The sequence below is a fragment of the Lynx canadensis genome, chromosome A2, assembly GCF_007474595.2.
Source record: "Lynx canadensis isolate LIC74 chromosome A2, mLynCan4.pri.v2, whole genome shotgun sequence".
Taxonomy (NCBI): domain Eukaryota; kingdom Metazoa; phylum Chordata; class Mammalia; order Carnivora; family Felidae; genus Lynx; species Lynx canadensis.
In genome coordinates, this window is record NC_044304.2 from 9039035 (window position 1) to 9056693 (window position 17659).

General features: G+C 58.5%; 2 protein-coding genes across 7 annotated transcripts; both read right to left on the reverse strand.

Annotated features, from left to right (window-relative positions):
• Nucleotides 1-296: 296 nt before the first annotated feature.
• LYL1 (LYL1 basic helix-loop-helix family member) lies at nucleotides 297-6236 on the reverse strand. Of its 2 annotated transcripts, none has more exons than XM_030301691.1 (5): nucleotides 5537-6236; nucleotides 4182-4534; nucleotides 4006-4097; nucleotides 2717-3129; nucleotides 297-667 (listed from the first exon to the last, which is right to left on the reverse strand). In XM_030301691.1, the coding sequence occupies exons 2-5, from the start codon at nucleotides 4511-4513 to the stop codon at nucleotides 638-640; spliced, it is 867 nt and encodes a 288-aa protein (XP_030157551.1). In that variant the 5' UTR covers nucleotides 4514-4534; nucleotides 5537-6236; the 3' UTR covers nucleotides 297-637. The 2 variants fall into 2 exon arrangements, with proteins under 2 accessions (XP_030157551.1, XP_030157552.1); XM_030301692.1 differs by having other exon boundaries at nucleotides 491-667; nucleotides 1245-3129; nucleotides 5537-6234.
• Nucleotides 6237-7694: 1458 nt separating this feature from the next.
• Nucleotides 7695-17635, reverse strand: TRMT1 (tRNA methyltransferase 1). 5 transcript variants are annotated; one of them, XM_030301648.1, is made up of 17 exons: nucleotides 17552-17635; nucleotides 17044-17328; nucleotides 16895-16950; nucleotides 16500-16642; nucleotides 16147-16334; nucleotides 11732-11847; nucleotides 11541-11653; nucleotides 10612-10760; nucleotides 10376-10462; nucleotides 10226-10295; nucleotides 9997-10131; nucleotides 9820-9905; nucleotides 9395-9503; nucleotides 9232-9308; nucleotides 8247-8366; nucleotides 8042-8171; nucleotides 7695-7868 (listed from the first exon to the last, which is right to left on the reverse strand). In XM_030301648.1, exons 2-17 carry the CDS (start codon nucleotides 17301-17303, stop codon nucleotides 7719-7721), a joined length of 1989 nt encoding a protein of 662 aa, XP_030157508.1. In that variant the 5' UTR covers nucleotides 17304-17328; nucleotides 17552-17635; the 3' UTR covers nucleotides 7695-7718. The 5 variants fall into 5 exon arrangements, with proteins under 5 accessions (XP_030157508.1, XP_030157499.1, XP_030157491.1 ...); XM_030301639.1 differs by having other exon boundaries at nucleotides 11541-11847; nucleotides 17044-17247; XM_030301631.1 differs by having other exon boundaries at nucleotides 11541-11847.
• Nucleotides 17636-17659: the final 24 nt, after the last annotated feature.

Genomic DNA, 17659 nt, shown 5'->3' on the forward strand with positions numbered 1-17659 from the left:
ACCCCCTGCCCGGCCGCACGCGCCCCTTCCCTCGAAGACAATCGGGGCCGCGGGCGCGGTGGGCCCGCGGGAGCCGGGGTCGGCGGGGCGCCCGCCCGGGCGAGGTCGGAAGCTGCAGGCCAGCTGGGCCGGGGCGGGAGCGCGCCCGGCGGGGCTGCCCGGGCGGGCGGGGGTGGGGTGGGGGTGGGGGGCCGCTCCTTTCCCAAGTGTCGTTGTGAGGGGCAGGCGAGGGGCTACGAGGGCGACAGGAGATGTGGGGACGTGTTAGAAGAGAAAAAAAACCCACAAAAAATATATATGGGGGAAATGAACTTTTTTTTTTTCATTGAACCAAGTGCAATGCATCAGAGAGTTTTCCTATCTTTGTATGTTAAGAGATTGTTAAGAAAAATTCTATTTTTGTTGTAATGTCCTCGCGGCTCTGGGGACGCTAAAAGAACTGGGCCCGCCCCGCCCTGCGCGGGGATAACGAAAGCTGAGTGTTTTTTCCTTTTTTTTTTTTTTTGTTCGTTTTAGGTTTTTTTTTTTTTTTTTTTTTAAGTCGTTTTCCTGCGTTGACGAGGATGATCTGGGGTTTTTATTTGTTTCGTCGTTCGTTCTCGGTTTCGGTGGGAGGGCTGAAGGAAACGTTCACATTTTAGAGTTTAAAAAAAAAAACACCTCGACACTAAAAAAAAAAAAAAAAAAAACAAGATCAAAAAGGAAAAGGACGAGAGAAAATTATTTTTAAGATAATTCAACATAAAAACCCTGGTGCTTCTTACATTATAAAGTACGTTTTAAAAAAAACCCACAAACTATTATACATAAGTTTATGAATCAATTAAATATCCTGCACTTGTTAGGAACACGCATATCCCTTCTTTGTTGAGTTTAACGGAACGGGACAGCGGCATGCGCCCGGCGGCTGGGCTGCTCTGGTCGCGGGTCTTCCCCGGGCGCCCCCTCCCCAGGGCCCAGCGCCCCCCTCCTCGCCCCATCCCCGTCCGGGTACGGGGGCGCGGCGGGGGGGTCCCCAGCCCCTCCCCCGCAGAGGTCAATGCCAACGAACAAACGTCCCCTCCCTCCCTCCCTCTCCCTCTCCCTCTCCGCCCCGAGCGCCCTTCTTTGAGCCAGACGCCAACTTGACCCTCACCAGCATTATCAGGAGCGCGCTCAGCAAGTTGGTAGTTACCCTCCCTTTTCCCCGGCGCCCCCAACTCAACATCATTCCTCCAACCCCTACCCCTAGCCCCGTCACCCACCGGGGAGCACGAGGAAGGCTCGAAGCTCCAGGACAGGACCAGCCAAGCTGACAGGTCGATTCGCCCAGGCCCGCGCCCGCACGCACGCACGCACACGGCCCCGCACACAGCCCCACCCCACCCTGCAACCAGCCCCGTCGACTGCCTTACACACCCGCCCCCGCGCTGGCCGGCCGACCTAGTGCCTTGTTCTCACCCCCGTGCTGGCGGAGCGGACGCCGCGCTCTGGGTCCCAGAGGGGCCGGGTGGCTCAGACGACCCACCATTTCCTCACCCCGACCGTGCTGAACGGACCCCCCCCCACATGAGAGAAAATAAAGGAGCAATAAAGTCACGAGAAATTTCGTCCCCCAATCGAGAGCCCGAGGGGCACCCCAGCCCCGCCTCTGCTCCCCCCCACCCCCCCACCCTCGGGGCGCCCCCCTCCCCCCCAAGCCAGCCTGGGCCAGCCCCGCTTCGGCCCCTCCCGGGAGATCCGTGCGCCCGACCAGCACCAGCATCGCGGACCGCAAAGGCCGCCCGTCCCGTCAAACAAGTTTCTTCTTAGGCTAAGAAACGCAGTATATACGAGTATCTCTATATATAGTACTAATGGATTTGGTGTGCTTCCCCCTTAGCGTCCCCCGTCCCTCCGCTCCTCTTCCTTCAGCCTGGTCTCCCCCTCTCTCTGCCCTCCACCCCCGTCTCTGCACTGAGATACATAAGAAACAAGGGTAGTTTACTGTCTGTTTTGTTTTCTGGGTTTTCAGTGTCCTAGCGGAATGCAAGTAGGCAGCCAGCCCGTATGTTCCCTCTCTGCCCCGCCCCGCCCCGCCCCGCCCCCGTCACTGCGCTTCTGTTATACCATCTTTGCCTGACTCTCTCCGGCTTCTCCATTGAATGGCTAATGTGTATGTGAAATAAAGAAATAAAGAAAAACAAAAGTAAGAGCGCCCGAGCCTTTGCTAACGCCGTCGTGCGGGACCGGTTCGGGATCGGTGGGGGGAGGGTCCCGGCGTCGATTCTGCGCCTCCCTCGGCGCACCTGGCGCGCCGCAGACGCGGTCCGGGAGCGCGTATCCATGAGTCTCCAGGAGGGGGCGCCGGCGAGAAGGGCAAAGTCCAGCCCCCTACCCCGTCCCTCCCCACCTCTCTCGGTGACCCCAGCCCGGAAAAAAAGGCACCACTTTAGTCCGATGACCTGTCTGCCATGTTGGTTCCCGGACCTCGTCCCCCGGAGGAAGACGCGGGAAAGGTCATTTCCAGCGGGCGGTGGGTGGGTGATAGAAAGGCCTACAGGGCCCCCGCGGGCGACAGTCGCCCCTCCAGATCCCCGGGCCCTATTCCCCCGTTGGGAACGTCCTCACTGGTCCCTCTTCCGGGGAGTTCGCTCCAGAGCAGGCGCAGAGCATCGGCCGCCCCTTTCTCGACCGCCCCGGGCTGAGTTCCCGGTGCCCCTCGGCTCCGAGGCCACGCCCGCGGAGGTCACCGCACCTCAGGGCTCACGGCCGCTCGTTCCGTCTTGATGGGCCGGGCCGCCCCATCGGGGCTGCCGTCGGGGCCGGCCGGGGGCGCGGGCTGCGAGCGCATCACTGATTCGGCCCTGCGACACGGCCCGCGGCGGGCGCTGTCGTTCGGGCCCCGGTGCGCTGGCCCTGGCCGTCTGCGGGGCCCGGGCGGGGCGGGGCCTGCGGCCAGAGCGGCCGCCTGGTCGCGCAGCAGCCGCACCAGGAAGCCGATGTACTTCATGGCCAGGCGGAGCACCTCGTTCTTGCTCAGCTTCCGGTCGGGCGGGTGCGTTGGCAGCAGCTTCCTGAGCTCTGCGAAGGCGCCGTTCACGTTCTGCTGCCGCCAGCGCTCCCGGCTGTTGGTGAACACACGCCGGGCCACCTTCTGGGGCTGGTGCCCTGGGGAACACGAGGGGCAGGTTTGGCGCGGAGGCCCAGGGGGCGCCCCCTGGGGCCCTCACTTCAGCGCCCAGAATCTCCGAGGGGACTTCCACACAGGCGGCGCGGGCTGGGGCTTTTTCCACGCAAGGGCTCCACAAGTAGGATCCATGGGTAGCTCCCCTGCTGGGTAGCCACCCCTCTCCCACCCTACTCACCCCAGCGGCCTAGACAAGGACCGTCACCGGCCCAGGCTGCAGGCAGCCGAAGCCTTCCGAACCCGACTGTCCACACTTCTATGTCAATGGCCGAGACTCCCTAGGGACATGTTTCCTGTGGCTGTCAGTCTGGAGAGCTGTCCTTGCGGTCCCCATTCTGAGTGTGGCCCTGCACGTGGCTGGATGTGCACACGGGTCTGGGAGGTTCTCTGGGTGTGAACGTGGGCCTGCGCGTCTCGGGTGGCTGGCTGAACTCCTGGGATATCTAAATGGCTGTGGTTGCCTATGATCGTTGCCGGGTGCTTGTGGTCGTGTGGCTGTGGTTCTGTGGCTGACTCTTGTGGGGCCATGGTCCTGAGTGGCTGTGGTTGTGTGGCTGTCCCTGCTGTGGTGGTCGTCCTGTGGCTGTTCCCTGCGTGGCCGTGCATTCGACTGGAGCTGTCATTTCGCGGCCCCCATGCCACGGTACGTTTTTGCCATGACTCTCCGTGGCTTGTTGGGTGGCTGTGGTCGTGTGGGACCGGCCCCGGGCCTGTGGTTTTTGCACAGGAGTGTAACCTGAGCACTGAGCCCCCGTGTGGGCTATCCTGTGTGTGCCTGGGCGCACCTGCAACAGCTCTCCCCGTGGAAGACGCGAGCCCCCGCAGAGATGGCGACGCACACACGAACCCGCACTCACCCTCGGCCAGCTCCAGCTCACAGTGGCTAGGTCTCCGCTTCAGCCGGCTGCTGGGGAAGATGCCAAAAGGTCCTGCCGGCCCAATGTAGAGGCTGTAAGGGGTCGTGGGTCACTAACGCCTTGTGGGCAAGGACCCTGGCCCCGAATTCCCCCCAGGTCCCAGCCCCCCCACTGACCTGTTGAGAAAGGGGTGAGGGTGGTAATGCAGGGCCAGGGGGGGCGGGACAGTTCCCAGGGTAGAGAGATGCAGCAGCGGGGGCCGCAGGGTGCTCAGCTCCGTGGTGGCCATGGTTGCCCCGGGAGGCCTGGTGTGGCCCAGGCTGATCACTGGCACGCCAGGGGGCAGCCTGGGGGGCGAGGAGCCTCGGTGGCCAACCTCCTTCACCTTTGGGGGCCCAGGTGAGGCAGGCTTGGGGGGCGGAGCGGGCGCTGGGCTGGGGGCACACACCATTTCCGCCTTCTCAGTCATGGTGGGGCCCACCTCTGTCTGGGCCTGGGGAGGGCACATGGACCCCGAAGGGGTGCTCACCTGCGGGAGACAAGGAAGCCGGTGGGGAGGGAAGACTCAGATGCCACGCACATCCCTTAGCCCAGCAGAGCCCTCAAATGAGAGGGAAAAGGTGGGGGTGGGGGTGGGGGTGGGGGTTCGGTGGGCAAAAGCAGGCGGGCTCCGAAACCACCAGGACACGGGAGGGGACCTGACGCAAGGGCAGGAGGTACCCAGTGACCCCCTGGGCAGCGCTGAGCTGGGCAGTGCTATCTCTGAGCTGTTTGTGACCCACGAGGGCCTCAGCTGCCCAGCTCCTGAGCAAATTTCCCTTATTCCAGAATCCCTTCTCACCTGGAGGCGGGAGCGAGGGGCGAGGCCAGGAACCCATGACGGATCCTGCGGCCCCCAGGATGACCCCGTAACCTTCAGATCTGATCCCAAGACCCCTCACCGGTAGTGTGTGACCTTAGAATCCCTCTGTAATTGACTCTGGCCCTTCACCGATTCCCCCCACCCCTCCCCCAGCTGACCATGTGGCCCTCAGCTATGACCCCGAGAGGCTCTTCCCAACACCTCCCTGTCACACCCTGAGAGTCCTCTATAATCGCTCCATTGACGCCCGCCCCCACTGAAAATGTCCCCCTTACTAACCCTGTAACCCCACTGCTGACATGATGATAAAAAATGCTGACCCAGGATCCCAAACACTGACTCCACTGCCCAATACACAGGGTCATGTCCCAATCCTTCTCTGGCCCTATCAGCAGCTTCCCCCACCCTCCCCACCCCATCAGCATCCACTCCTTTGCAACCTGGGTAGCCGTCCCTGTTCACTCCTGGCCCCACGGCTTGGAGTGTCCCAGCAACTTCTGGGACTCCTGGCCCCTCTGTCCTGTCTTCCCTACCTAGGCCCTGGGCTCTCACTTAATGAGCACACCCGCCCCCCCCCCCCCCCGTTGAATGAATGAATGAAGGATGGATGGAATGAATGAATACAGGCGGTCCCAGGATACCCCACCTTCAGGCAGACTCCGCTCTTACCCCGGCGCTGGTCCTGCTGCCTGGTGAGAGCCCCGGCTCTGTCCTGCAGGGCCAGGATTCGGGTTCGGCTGCAGGCCAGGCTCCGTGGCCCTGATCCGGTCCGGCCTCTGCGCTCTGGGCCGCTGGGAGCTTGCCGCCCCCTCCCGGCAGCGACGTCGGGCCGCGCCTCTTCCCGGGCTCGCTAGGGCCCCGGCGACGGCGGCGTGGATCCCTCGAGGGAAAGTGAGCTGCTCCTGGCCGGCCCGCCCTCTCCCCGCCCCCGGCGGCCCAGTTTCCTCCCTCTCACCCCCGGGCCTCGCCGGAGGATGCCGGGCCGGCACAGATAAGGCCCTGGCCGACTGGCCGCGCCTGATAAGGAGCCGGGCTGACCCCGGAGGAAACCGGCGGGCGGGGAGCTCCGAGCCGGGGCCTCACGGCCCCGCCCCCGGCCGGCGACGGACAGGGCCGTCACCCCTCAGGGCCTCACCTTACGTCCTCCCAGGCACTGGAGTGGCCCAGGGTCTCTGAGGACCCCGACCCAGCGCGCCGCTGGGAGTGAGGTACCCGGATGCACGCAGAGGGGGAAACTGAGGCAGGGAAGCAGCAGCCTCCAGGATCGCGCTTGGGTTTCACCTCCGGCTTTGAACACCCCCTGCCCAAGTGTCCGCGCTGATGGGGGTGGAGGAGAGCCCTTTCCGGCAGTCTGCGGCCTCGTGACCCAGGGCCCCCTCCTGCTCCTCCTCTCCTCACCCTGCTTTGTTCCTCTTTTTACAGACCGCCTGCCGGGCTTCGCGCCACCCCCACCCCCACCCCAGACTGGGGCACTGGAGGGAAGGCAGTTCTGACAGTCTGCCCTCACGTGTCCTGCCCGGCCCAAGTGTCCTGGGCCCCCAGGGCCTGCTCTCCACACCACCTTTTCAGGCCCAGGAGGGTGAGAGGAAGCACCATGGCTGGGAGGGACTTCCTAGGGAGCCAGGGCTGGCAGAACCTTACAATAGGTGCCCCCAGCCCGCCCTGTGGCCACGTGGATCCTCTAGGCCACCGGGTCACACAGCCCCAACTTGATGGTCTCTGGCCCTCCTCCCACATCACAGGCCGCTTTGGGGACGGTGATAAAGAGGCGTTGGGCAAGCATCTTGCAGTGGTGGGAAGCTCAACACCCGGCTGGAGCCTGCTAGAAAGGCGAAAGGCAGGGCCCTGGGAATAGTTAGGGAGCAGGGACAAGACTATACTTTTCTCCAGGCCCCCCTCACCCGCGTCCATCACACTTTGCCTCCAGTGTATCTGGGGGCCTGCAGGAGCAGCCCAGCACGGATACTACCACCACCCTCCCAGGAGTCTGGTGAAGCCCCGAGCCAGCCGGCCTCCAACCATCCCACTGCCCCAGGGAAGCGCGAGGTCAGCTCTGAGCCCCCAAGTTAACGGATCACCCCAACAAACTAGGTTCTGGGATTAGGTTCCTTTTACAGGCGGGGAGGAAGCCAAGGGAAAGGTGTTTGCGGGGGGGCCCCACGGCTACCACGTGGGGGTGGGGATTCTGCCCTAAGCCTCTCCGTTAACGTTGCTAACCCTCCGTCCCGGAGGGGAGGGGAAGCGGCAGGCCGGCTAGTGCCTCAGTGTGCTCGACTGAGGGGCCGCGGAGCAGGAAGCACCTGGCCTGGAGCGGATGCACAAGGCGCCTGGTTCCGGTCCGGCTTCCGCCACCGCGGCCCTGTGGGGAGCTCGGCCAGAGAAACCGGGCGGCGACGCTAGGCAGGGTAGGGGCTGGGTGACTGGAGGGCCCGCCTGTGTCTGGGTGCACGCCAACAGGGGGGCGGAGGCCCCACGAACACGAGCGCACGGCTGCCGCCCCGTGGCCGGCTGGGGAACTGCAGGCGCCAGCAAAGGGGCGGCGGGCTGAGCGCCTCGTGCTGCGGGACAGTCCATCCCGCTGGCCGACGGTCAGCTCCCACACCCGCATACAGACAGAACACTCCAGATGGCAATACTGACAGCACTTCGGTCGGGCAGGGACAAACAAACCTCCAGATGCATAGCGCTTCCCCGGGGAGTGAAACAAAAAAAGATGCACAGAGGAACGCACGCTCCAGACACGCAGCTGGAGAGACGGACAGAGCCCCTAAGGCAGATGGACAGACAGACCCGCAGGCAGCCTCCCGACTCAGACGAATGGCAGTCGGAAAGGTGACATATCTTTATTGGCTCAGTCTACACCCGGACCAGCGGCAACGCCAGACCCAGGCGGGTTCTGGTGAGAGGTCTTGGGATGGTCAGGGGAGGCGGCTGCAGCGGTGTCCTCGGGTGTTGGGGGGCTGTGGGAGTAGCAGCACTGGTCCCCGCGTTGACAGGTGCCCTGGTGGGAGAACGGTGGGTGTGAACCCTGGCTCAGTGCTCAGCAGCCTCTGCTGGGTCCCCTTCCTAGACGGGGAGCTCGCTCGCACGCCCTGCCCGCCCCGGTTTTCCCAGCCCTGCTGCAGGGAGGGCGGTCCCTGGGTGCTGCTGTGTGGGGTGGTGGGGGTGCCTCACCTCCTTGAATCTTTTACAGGGAAAGGTCTTGAGCCGGGCAGCCCGCTGGACCGGGTCCTCAGCCGGCTCCTTTCTCTTATTCTGGTGCAGCCTGCGTCTCTCCTCCATAGCTTCACCTGCGGCCTTGCCCCTGTGCAGGCAGAGGAGTAGCTGGGACCCCATCCTGCCCCGGGCAAGCCCCACCGCCACCCGCGCTCTCACTCACCCTGGCCGGGCACGGGGCCGGGGGCCCCAGTTGGCCTCAGGATTAGCCTGGAAGCGCTTGAGTCCTCGCTGGCGGGAGCTGGGGTTGGCGTCATCCCGGACGGCGAAGTTGGCCTGCAGCCTGGGGACGTGGGAGTGGGGGCTGAGGGGCAGGTGCCCCGCAGGTGTGCACGGACCACCTGCCAACCCCTGTGCAGCTCCACGTGCCTTGGGAAGGCCGTGTCCGCCCGGCTCGGGATTCTCATCCAGTTCATGAACATGTATCCAGTGCCCACCACGAGCCTAAGACCTGCCATTGGTAAGGCCGACGTTCCAGTGCGGGAGACGATGGGACAGATCAGAGGTGAGTGAAGTGCATCGTGTTAGGGCACGGATGAGAGTTTTGAGAAAAACAGAGCAGGACAAAGGGAATGGGGAGGTGGGGGAAGGGGCGCAGGACAGGACAGAGCGGTCAGAGACACCTGAAGGAGGGAGGGAAGAGCCTTCAGGGGACCCGGGATGGGCACTCCAGGCACAGAGAACAGCCCTTATAAAGGCCGTAAGGGGGCGCTGCGTCTGAGGAGTGTGAGTGCGGAGGCCCAGTATGGAGGGAGGTAGGGAGAGTGGGGATGAAGGGGGAGGGAGGGGACAGGGAGATGGTGCACAGCTTGCAGGCAGAACTTGGGTTTCTAGTGAGTGAGGTGGGAGTCACAGAGGGTTCTAAACAGAGGGTGGACAGGTCTGACTCTGGTCCTCACCGATGTACTGTGGCTGCTGTGGGGAGAGGCTGGGGCCAGAGGCGGGGGGGGGGGGGGGGGGGGGGGGACCAGGGCGGAGCCAGCAGCACTGGTCCAGCTGAGCAGTGATGGGGCCAGACCAGGGCAGGGGCAGAAGGGGAGGGGAAGCGGGAAGATTCTGGATCTCACTTGAATGAGCATGTGTCTGTGGAGGGAAGGATCTGCGTTGTCCCCTGCCCACACGTGAGCCCCCCACACCAGTGCCCGTACCTGGGCTCCACGCTGAGAATACGGAACGCAGGGCTGGTCTCTGACAGCCTTTCCCGCTTCACCGGACACTCCTTTTCCTGGGAGGTAAAGTTCAAAGGTCAGGGGACGCTGGGCCTGACCGTGTCCCGGCCTCGCACCCCCATCTGGTCAGGCCAGCCCTCACCCAGCAGCGCATGATGTCCCAGAGGGCTGAGGAGGGGGCATCCGTCTTCACGGCATTCTTACAGGCGTGGGAGAGTGAGACCCGGAAGCCGGCATGGAGGAGGGCTGACCTGGGGACCAAGAGGGGCCGTGGGTGGGGGGCGGGGGGCCGGACCCCAAAGCCAGTGCTGATCCGTGCGGGTGTGACGCAGCTGAACGTCTCACGGTGACTACGCGGCCCGGGTAATGCCAGTGATTGTGATGGGGAGACTATCTCCCTCCCCAAGGCTCAAGGCCTCCGCGCTCTCTTCTAAGCACCTGCACGTAGGCCTGTTGGAAAGCTGTTTTACCCAAGACTCTGGCCTTGAGGGGGGCCGGCCTTGCCCCAGGGCACCCGGAGGGCGGGCGAGGGGCGCAGACTCCTTCCGCCCGGGACTGGGCACTCACCGCAGCTGCAGGAGGCTGGGCGTGCTGCAGCGGATAGTGCTGCTCAGCTGGTCCAGCGTGTAGTAGAGAGGCACGTCCGGGAGCTCCTGCCGGTGGGGACAGGACGGGCGCGGGGTGGGTGGGGGAAGGATGGCTGGGCACAGGCGGGGCCCCCTCCCCGTCACCCCGGGCCCCCACCTCAGTGATGACGCTCAGGACCCCCTGGATTCGCTCCGAGGTGTGGAAGCGGCCAGGATTGGCGCTCACAGCCTGCAGCACGCGCCCCACGAAGTCCAGGTCGTGGATGGGCTCCGCCCACAGGGGACCACCAAGCTACAGACACGTGGCGGGGGGGGGGGGGCGAAGGGCCAGGTGTCAAGAGAGCCGGAACCCCAGCGTCCCCCTGGTTTCCCCAGCCCTGCCTCACCTGGTGTCGCTGCCCACAGTGCTCACACTCAGGGCTGATCGGGGGACCACAGGCCGCAGAGAACTTGACCCTGCGGAGAGAGGGGTGGTTAGGGGGTGGCGACCCTAGGACGCCTCCTTCATCTTCCTCCCCCGGCTCACCCGTGCTCACCGGCCTCCAGAGGCTCCGGACGCTTTGCCAAGGCGCTGGAGGTGAAAGGTCCCGCAGCCCACACACTGGAACACCAGTGCCTGCTTGCTGGGGTGGGGGGGGGGGGGCAGGGCTCATAAGCTCCCCAGCCTGACCGCCGCACCCCAGCTCCTCAGCTCCTCCCCGTTAGGAGTAGGCCCCAAAAGGCCCTGTTGCCCCCCTCTGTTCGTTGCCTCCCTTGCTTGCCCCAGACTAACCTGGCTGAGGCCTTGACTTTGGCCTGGCCGGTGAAGACACGGACAAAAACTCTCACGTAGAAGTCAGCGCTGACGCTGAGCAGTGGCACCACAAAGCGCTGGTAGCAGTTGGCTCGGAGGTCCAGGCTGTGCAGGACGATCCTCAGGGCCTGAGGGTGGGAGGCGGGCATCAGCCAGTAGCCCTGCCTCCACGGACGCCTCCCAGCTACCCTGGGGCCACACCAGGTGCTCATAAGCACAGCCTCAGGGGCGGCTCCCGGTGTTGCAAGCCCAGGCCCAAGCGTCCTGGCTGTGTGACCCTGCCAAGTGAATGCCTCAGTTCCCCCATCGACGGGATCACAACAGTCTATGTCTCTTTATGGGCCTCCTGGGGGTGCTACGTGGTTACGGAACGCACAGGCCCACCATCCAGGGCGGCAACATCCGTGTGCCCCGCGCTATGCGATGTGCTCCAAGGACCTGTGTTCCGGTTTTCCAGACTGACCTGGTGACAGGGCCCTTACGGAACAAAGCCAGGCCATCCTCCTTTCCGGCTCCCGCCCTCTCGAATCCCCAGGGCAATTCACCATCTTGGGCATTTCACAGAGGCCAAAAGCGAGGCCCAGAAGGGTGAAATGAATCACCCAAAGGCACCAGCAAAGCTAGGATTTGAACCCAAAGCCAAACCCACTCCTGAAAACTGTCTTAAATAACAATTTTGAACGAGTTGTTAAAACCGAGGGCACTAGGAAAAATAATGCGGCCACTGGCTCCCGCCCTGGGCAAAACCACTGCCGTCCGAGTGACCAGAACTGGAAGTCCGGGCTCTAGAACTATTCTGGTTATAGACCTGCTTGTCTTTAACATCTTGGGACGGATCTGGCCCCTGCTGCCTGGAGGAAGCGAAGCAGGTCTGCGGGGTGGGAAGGGGTGGGGGGAGGGCGGCTCACCATCTCATGGCAGGCCCGGCTCTTGAGGGCCATGGCCCCGTACTTGCTGTAACAGGTCTCCCCGCTGTTCCCCGCCAGCACTGCCATGTCGGTGCAGGTGACGCACAGCAGACCTGCAAGGAAGGCCTGAGCAGTGAGGATCCTCCGGAAACCCCGAGCCCTGCTCTGTGCCCAGGTCAGTGTGGCCTCACCTCCTTCGCTCACAGCCTGCACGGCTGCATCCAAGAAGGGGGCGGGGCTGCCATACGGGTCCAGGTCGATGACGTCAAACCGCTCCGATGCCCTCTGGTGCTGGTACATCAGCATCCTGGGAGCGAGAAGGCCCCGGTCCTCAGCCCCCCTGCATTAGGGACCTGCTCTGTCCCCTACACGTGTCCTCTCATTGGGTGTGATGGTTTCGGCCTGCATTTGGAGGCCAGCTGGCTAGGTTCGGACCCTGGGCTGGCCATGTGCTAACCAACCACGTGACTTTTCTTCCTTGGGCCTCAGTGTACTCGTGTCTAACAACAGCAATAATAATAGCCAATGGTGATGTGACATACCTATGCCTGACAACTGTTTCAAGCCGTTTATAGATTAACTCATTTAATCAAATAACCTTCCAGGCAAATCTTACGGATTTGGAATCATTATCGTTTCCTTTGTAGGTGAGGAAATGCAAATGCTGTCTTCTCCAAGTTGCCAACCCTAACTGTTATTTAAAATTGCAACCTGGGGCGCCTGGGTGGCTCAGTGGGTTGAACATCCGACTCTTGATTTTGGCTCAGGTCACGATCTCACAGTCCATGAGTTCGAGCCCCGAATCGGGCTCTGCTTGGGATTCTCTCTCTCCCTGTCTCTCTCTGCCCCTCCCCCGCTCATGCTCTGTCTCAGTGTCTCTCTCAAAAATAAACATTGAAAAACACTTTTAATAAAAAATAAAATGAAATGAAATGAAATAAAATAAAATATATAAAATTACAACCCATCCACCACCTTCCTCCATCCCCTCCAACCTCCAGTTTTTTCCCAGAGCACTTTTCACCTTTTACTTTTCTTTTTTTTTTTCTTTTACTTTTCTTTTTACTTTTTCACCACTTTTACTATACAGTTTGCTCATTGATCTGGCTGTCACTGTCTTTGTTTCCTATCAGATTCTAATACAGTCCAGAAAACAAATACTTTTTCTTTATTTGTGCTCTGTAAAAAGTCAGATAGTAAATATTTTAGGCTTTGTGGGCCACAAATGGTGCCTTTTTTTTTTTTTTTTTAAACCCTTTAAAAATGCAAAAAACATGGGATGCCTGCCTCAGCCGGTTGAGGGTCCAACTCTTGATTTCGGCTCAGGTCATGATCCCAAGGTCGTGGGATGGAACCCCCACACTGGGCTCTGCGCTGAGCAGGCAGCCTGTTTGGGATTCTCTCTCTCCCTCTGCCCCTCTCCCCACTCTCCAGCCAGTGCGAGCGCTCTCTCAAGAAAAGAAAATGCAAAAAACATTCTTAGCTGGTGGGCCAAAAAAAAAAAACCACAACCCAGGCTCTGGCCTCCCAGGGGGCCTCCCAGGCGGTTGTTTGCTGGACCCCAGCATTAGAATGTGAATGCCCCAAGGTCAGGGATTTTGCCTATTTTGTTTACTGATGCCTGGCACATTGTGGATACTGGCTTTGTGCTGGCTCATTTGAATGAATAAAAGTACCAGAAGTTGAGAAGTTAAGTCTACAACGGAAACCATAGCAAAACAATCAGTGTGATTTATCACATCAATTAAAGAAAGGACAAGAACCACGTGATCCTCTCAATAGATGCAGAGAAATCCAGCATCCTTTCTTGATAAAAACCCTCAAGAAAGTAGGGATAGAAGGATCATACCTCGAGATCATAAAAGCCATATATGAACGACCCAATGCTAATATCATCCTCCACGGGGAAAAACTGAGAGCTTTCCCCCTAAGGTCAGGACCACGACAGGGATGTCCACTCTGGCCACTGCTATTTAACGTAGTATTGGAGGTCTTAGCCTCAGCAATCAGACAACACAAAGGAATAAAATGCATCCAAATCGGCAAGGAGAAGTCAAACTTCCATTCTTTGCAGGATGACATGATACTCTATACGGAACACGCAAAAGATTCCACAAAAAAACTGCTGGACTAATCCACGAATTCAGCAAAGTCGCAGGATATAAAATCAATGCACAGAAATCAGTTGCATTTCTATACACCAGTAGTGAAGCAACAGAGAGAGAAATCAAGGAACTGATCCCATTTACAACTGCACCAAAAACCACAGAGTATCTAGGAATGAACCTAACCAAAGAGGTGAAAAATCTATATGCTGAAAGCTAAAGAAAACTTATGGAAGAAACTGAAGACACAAAAAAATGGAAAAAGATTCCATGCTCCTGGGTTGGAAGAACAACTATTGTTAAAATGTCAGATACTCCCCAAAGGAATCTACATATTCAATGCAATGCCTATCAAAATAACACCAGCATTCTTCACAGAGCTAGAACAAAAAAACCCTAAAATCTGAATCAGAAAAGACCCTGAATAGGCAAAGCAATCCTGAAAAAGAAAACCAAAGCAGGAGGCATCACAATCCCGGACTTCAAGCTGTATTACAAAGCTGTCATCATCAAGACAGTATGGTATTGGCTCAAAAACAGACACTCAGATCAATGGGACAGAATAGAGAAAACTAGAAATGGACCCACAAACATATGGCCAAATAATCTTCGACAAAGCAGCAAAGAATATCTAATGGAATAAAGACAGTCTCTTCAGCGAATAGTGCTGGGAAAACTGGACAGCAACAGGCAGAAAACTGAACCTGGACCACTTTCCTACACTTTCCTACACCATACACAAAAAGAAACTCAAAATGGATGAAACACCTAAATGTAAGACAGGAAGCCATCAAAATCCTCGAGGAGAAAGCAGGCAAAAACCTCTCTGGCCTCGGCCACAGCAACTTCTTACTCAACAGGTCTCCGGAGGCAAGGGAAACAAAAGCAAAAATGAACTATTGGGACCTCATCAAAATAAAAAGCCTCTGCAAGCGAAGGATTCAGCAAAACTAAAAGGCACCCAACAGAATGGGAGAAGACATTTGCAAACGACATATCAGACAAAGGGTTAGTGTCCAAAATCTAGAAAGAACTTATCAAACTCAACACCCGAAAAACAAATAATCCAGTGAAGAAATGGGCAAAACACATGAATAGACACTTTTCCAAAGAAGACATCCTGGCTAACAGACACACGAAGAAATGCTCAACATCACTCACCATCAGGGAAATACAAATCGAAACCCCAATGAGATAGCACCTCACATCTGTCAGAACGGCTCACATTAACAACTCTGGCAACAACAGATGTTGATGAGGATGCAGAGAAAGAGGATCTCTTTTGCCCTGCTGGAGGGAATGCAAACTGGTGCAGCCACTCTGGAAAACAGTATGGAGGTTCCTCAAAAAATTAAAAATAGAACGACCCTACGACCCAGCAATTGCACTACTAGGCATTTATCCAAGGATACAGGTGTGACGTTTCAAAGGGGCACATGCACCCCCATGTTTATAGCAGTGCTAAGGACAATAGCCAAAGTATGGAAAGAGCCCAAATGTCCGTGGATGGGTGAATGGATAAAGAAGATGTGGCATATACATATACACATATATGTATATGTGTGTATGTGTGTGTGTGTATATATATATATATATATATATATATATATATATATAGTGTATTACTCGGCAATCAAGAATGAAATCTTACCATTTGCAACTACATGGATGGAACTAGAGGGTATTATGCTAAGCGAAATTGGTCAACCAGAGAAAGACAAATCTATGACTTCACTCATATGAGGACTTTAAGATATAAAACAGATGAACAGAGGGGAAAGGAAGCAAAGATGATATAAAAGCAAGGAGGGGGGACAAAACACAAGAGACTCTTAAATACAAGGAACAAACTGAGGGTGGCTGGAGGGGTTGTGGGGGGGGGTGGGCTAAATGGGTAAGGGACATTAAGGAGGACACTTGTTGGGATGAGCACTGGGTGTTATACACACGGGATAAATCACAAAATCTATTCCTGCAAACATTATTGCACTATATGCTAACTAACTTGGATGTGAAGTAAAAAAATTAATTAATTAAAAAAAAATAAAAGTAAAATGGAAACCATAGGGGAATCTGGGTGGCTCAGCTGGTGGACCACTCAGTGACCTGTGACCAGCTTGGGCCATGGTCCTGGAGGTCCAGGTGGAGCCCTACTCCACCCTTAGCATGGAGCCTGCTTGAGATTCTCTCTCTCCTTCCCTCTGTCCCTCTCCCCTGCTCATGCACTGTTTCTAGAATAAGAAAATAAATACAAATGAAAATAAAATGGAAACCATAATGGGACTTATTTCTGGCTAAGCATCATCTCTCACTTAATCAACAGAGCAACTCCTGTAATACTAACATTCTCATTTTATAGACAAGAAAACAGGGGCTCAGAGAGGCTAAGGCACTCTCCCAAGGCCAAAGAGCAAGAATAGGACGGACTTAGGACTTGAGCCCAGGCAGCCTTGCTCTGACATGCACGTTCCAGCCTTCAGGCTCGGCTGCCCCAAACCTACCTGGCATCGGCCTGCCTGGGATGTACCAGGTGGGCCACAGCGTTGAGCTGCACATTACGGCACATGAGATCCACGGCTCGGGCAGAGGCATCGTTGGCAACTACAGACTGGAGTCCAGGCACCTCTCGTGCAAAGCGAATGGAACGTAGGCCCGAGGCTGCCAGACCCTCTAGCACTCGAAGGCCTTCCTGTTGGAGTAATCAGGGAGCCCCACTCACGTGGATACCTCTATCCTCTGCTGGGCCCCAAGGAGCCCCCACCACCCACTTCCTATAGCTCTCCGGCCTCAGGAGCCTTCCTTCCTCCATTACTGGAGGACTCGGGGGCCGCCACCTCCTCTGTCCAGGCCCCACCTCGCAGATCTCCCCAACGGCAGCCGTTCGAGGTTGGTCTCCCGGGGCCAGGTTTGCACCCTTTTTCAGTTCAGCCTTTTCCTCCTCTTGCTCTGACAAGTCCACGACCACCTTTTGCACGTCCTTCTCACCTGGCACCTTGACTGCAGCCACCCAGAAGCACAAGTCAGGGGTCTCAAAGCTCCCTCTGAGAGACCTCCCCCTATTCCTCAGTATACAGAAGATTCATGGGAGAAAATCTTCCTCAAAGCCCCTGGGGAAAGCCTGAAGGAAATGAACCCAGGGCCTGCAAGGTGCCTGGAGCCTTTTAGAACTTTAAGGGAAAGGGGGCGGGGCAGGGCAGGGAGAGAGCTCTGCGTGACCCCGGCCCACAGGGAGACTGGACCTCAACTCACTCTGGATTCCTTTGGCCCCAAGCTGAATGCGAGCAAACTCGGTGATCACGGCACATCTGCGGGAGAGACGGGGGGGTTGGTTAGCTCACACTCCCTCAACCTTGCAGATGCACTGCCCTCTGCCAAGCTGGCCCCACACCCCTGCTCACGTCAGGTCCCGGTTGAACTCTTGCACCGGGTTGTAGAAGACTTCGTTGGCGCTGGGGAAGGCTATCTTGGCGGCCCCCTCGGTGACCGTCGTCTCCTGAGCCTCGGATGCTCGCTCTTCTCCGCAGGGCTCGGTGCCGTTCTCCATGCCGGCTGGATTCGGCGGCCCTTGCGGCTGCCCCTCCATAAACCCGGCTCTACAGAGACTGCGCGTGGAGCGGAGAGTTAGACTTAGCCACAGACCGATTCTCGCACGGGGCATCCGCAGGAGCCTCTCCCTGCCAAGCCTGGTTTGGGGGGCGGGGGAGGGCACAGGAAGGGCATCAGGGAGGTGCGTCCCCGGGCCAGGTGGCCTATACATCAGTAAAGATTAAGACCCTGCGGCCTCGGTAAGCTGACACTACACCCCATCTTCGGAGTACCGGCCCCTGAGAAGCCAGAGGCCAGAAGCCCTCTAGAGGGCCCGACACTGGCCTGGATCCCTCCCCGCGTCGCCCACGTCCTTCTCACCTTCGCTCCCGGCGTCCAGGACCGTATTAGCCTGGGTGCACGTTTCCCGGATTAGGTCCTGGGCGTCGCCATGTTGGCACAGTGGGAGGGCAGGTCACATGATAGAAT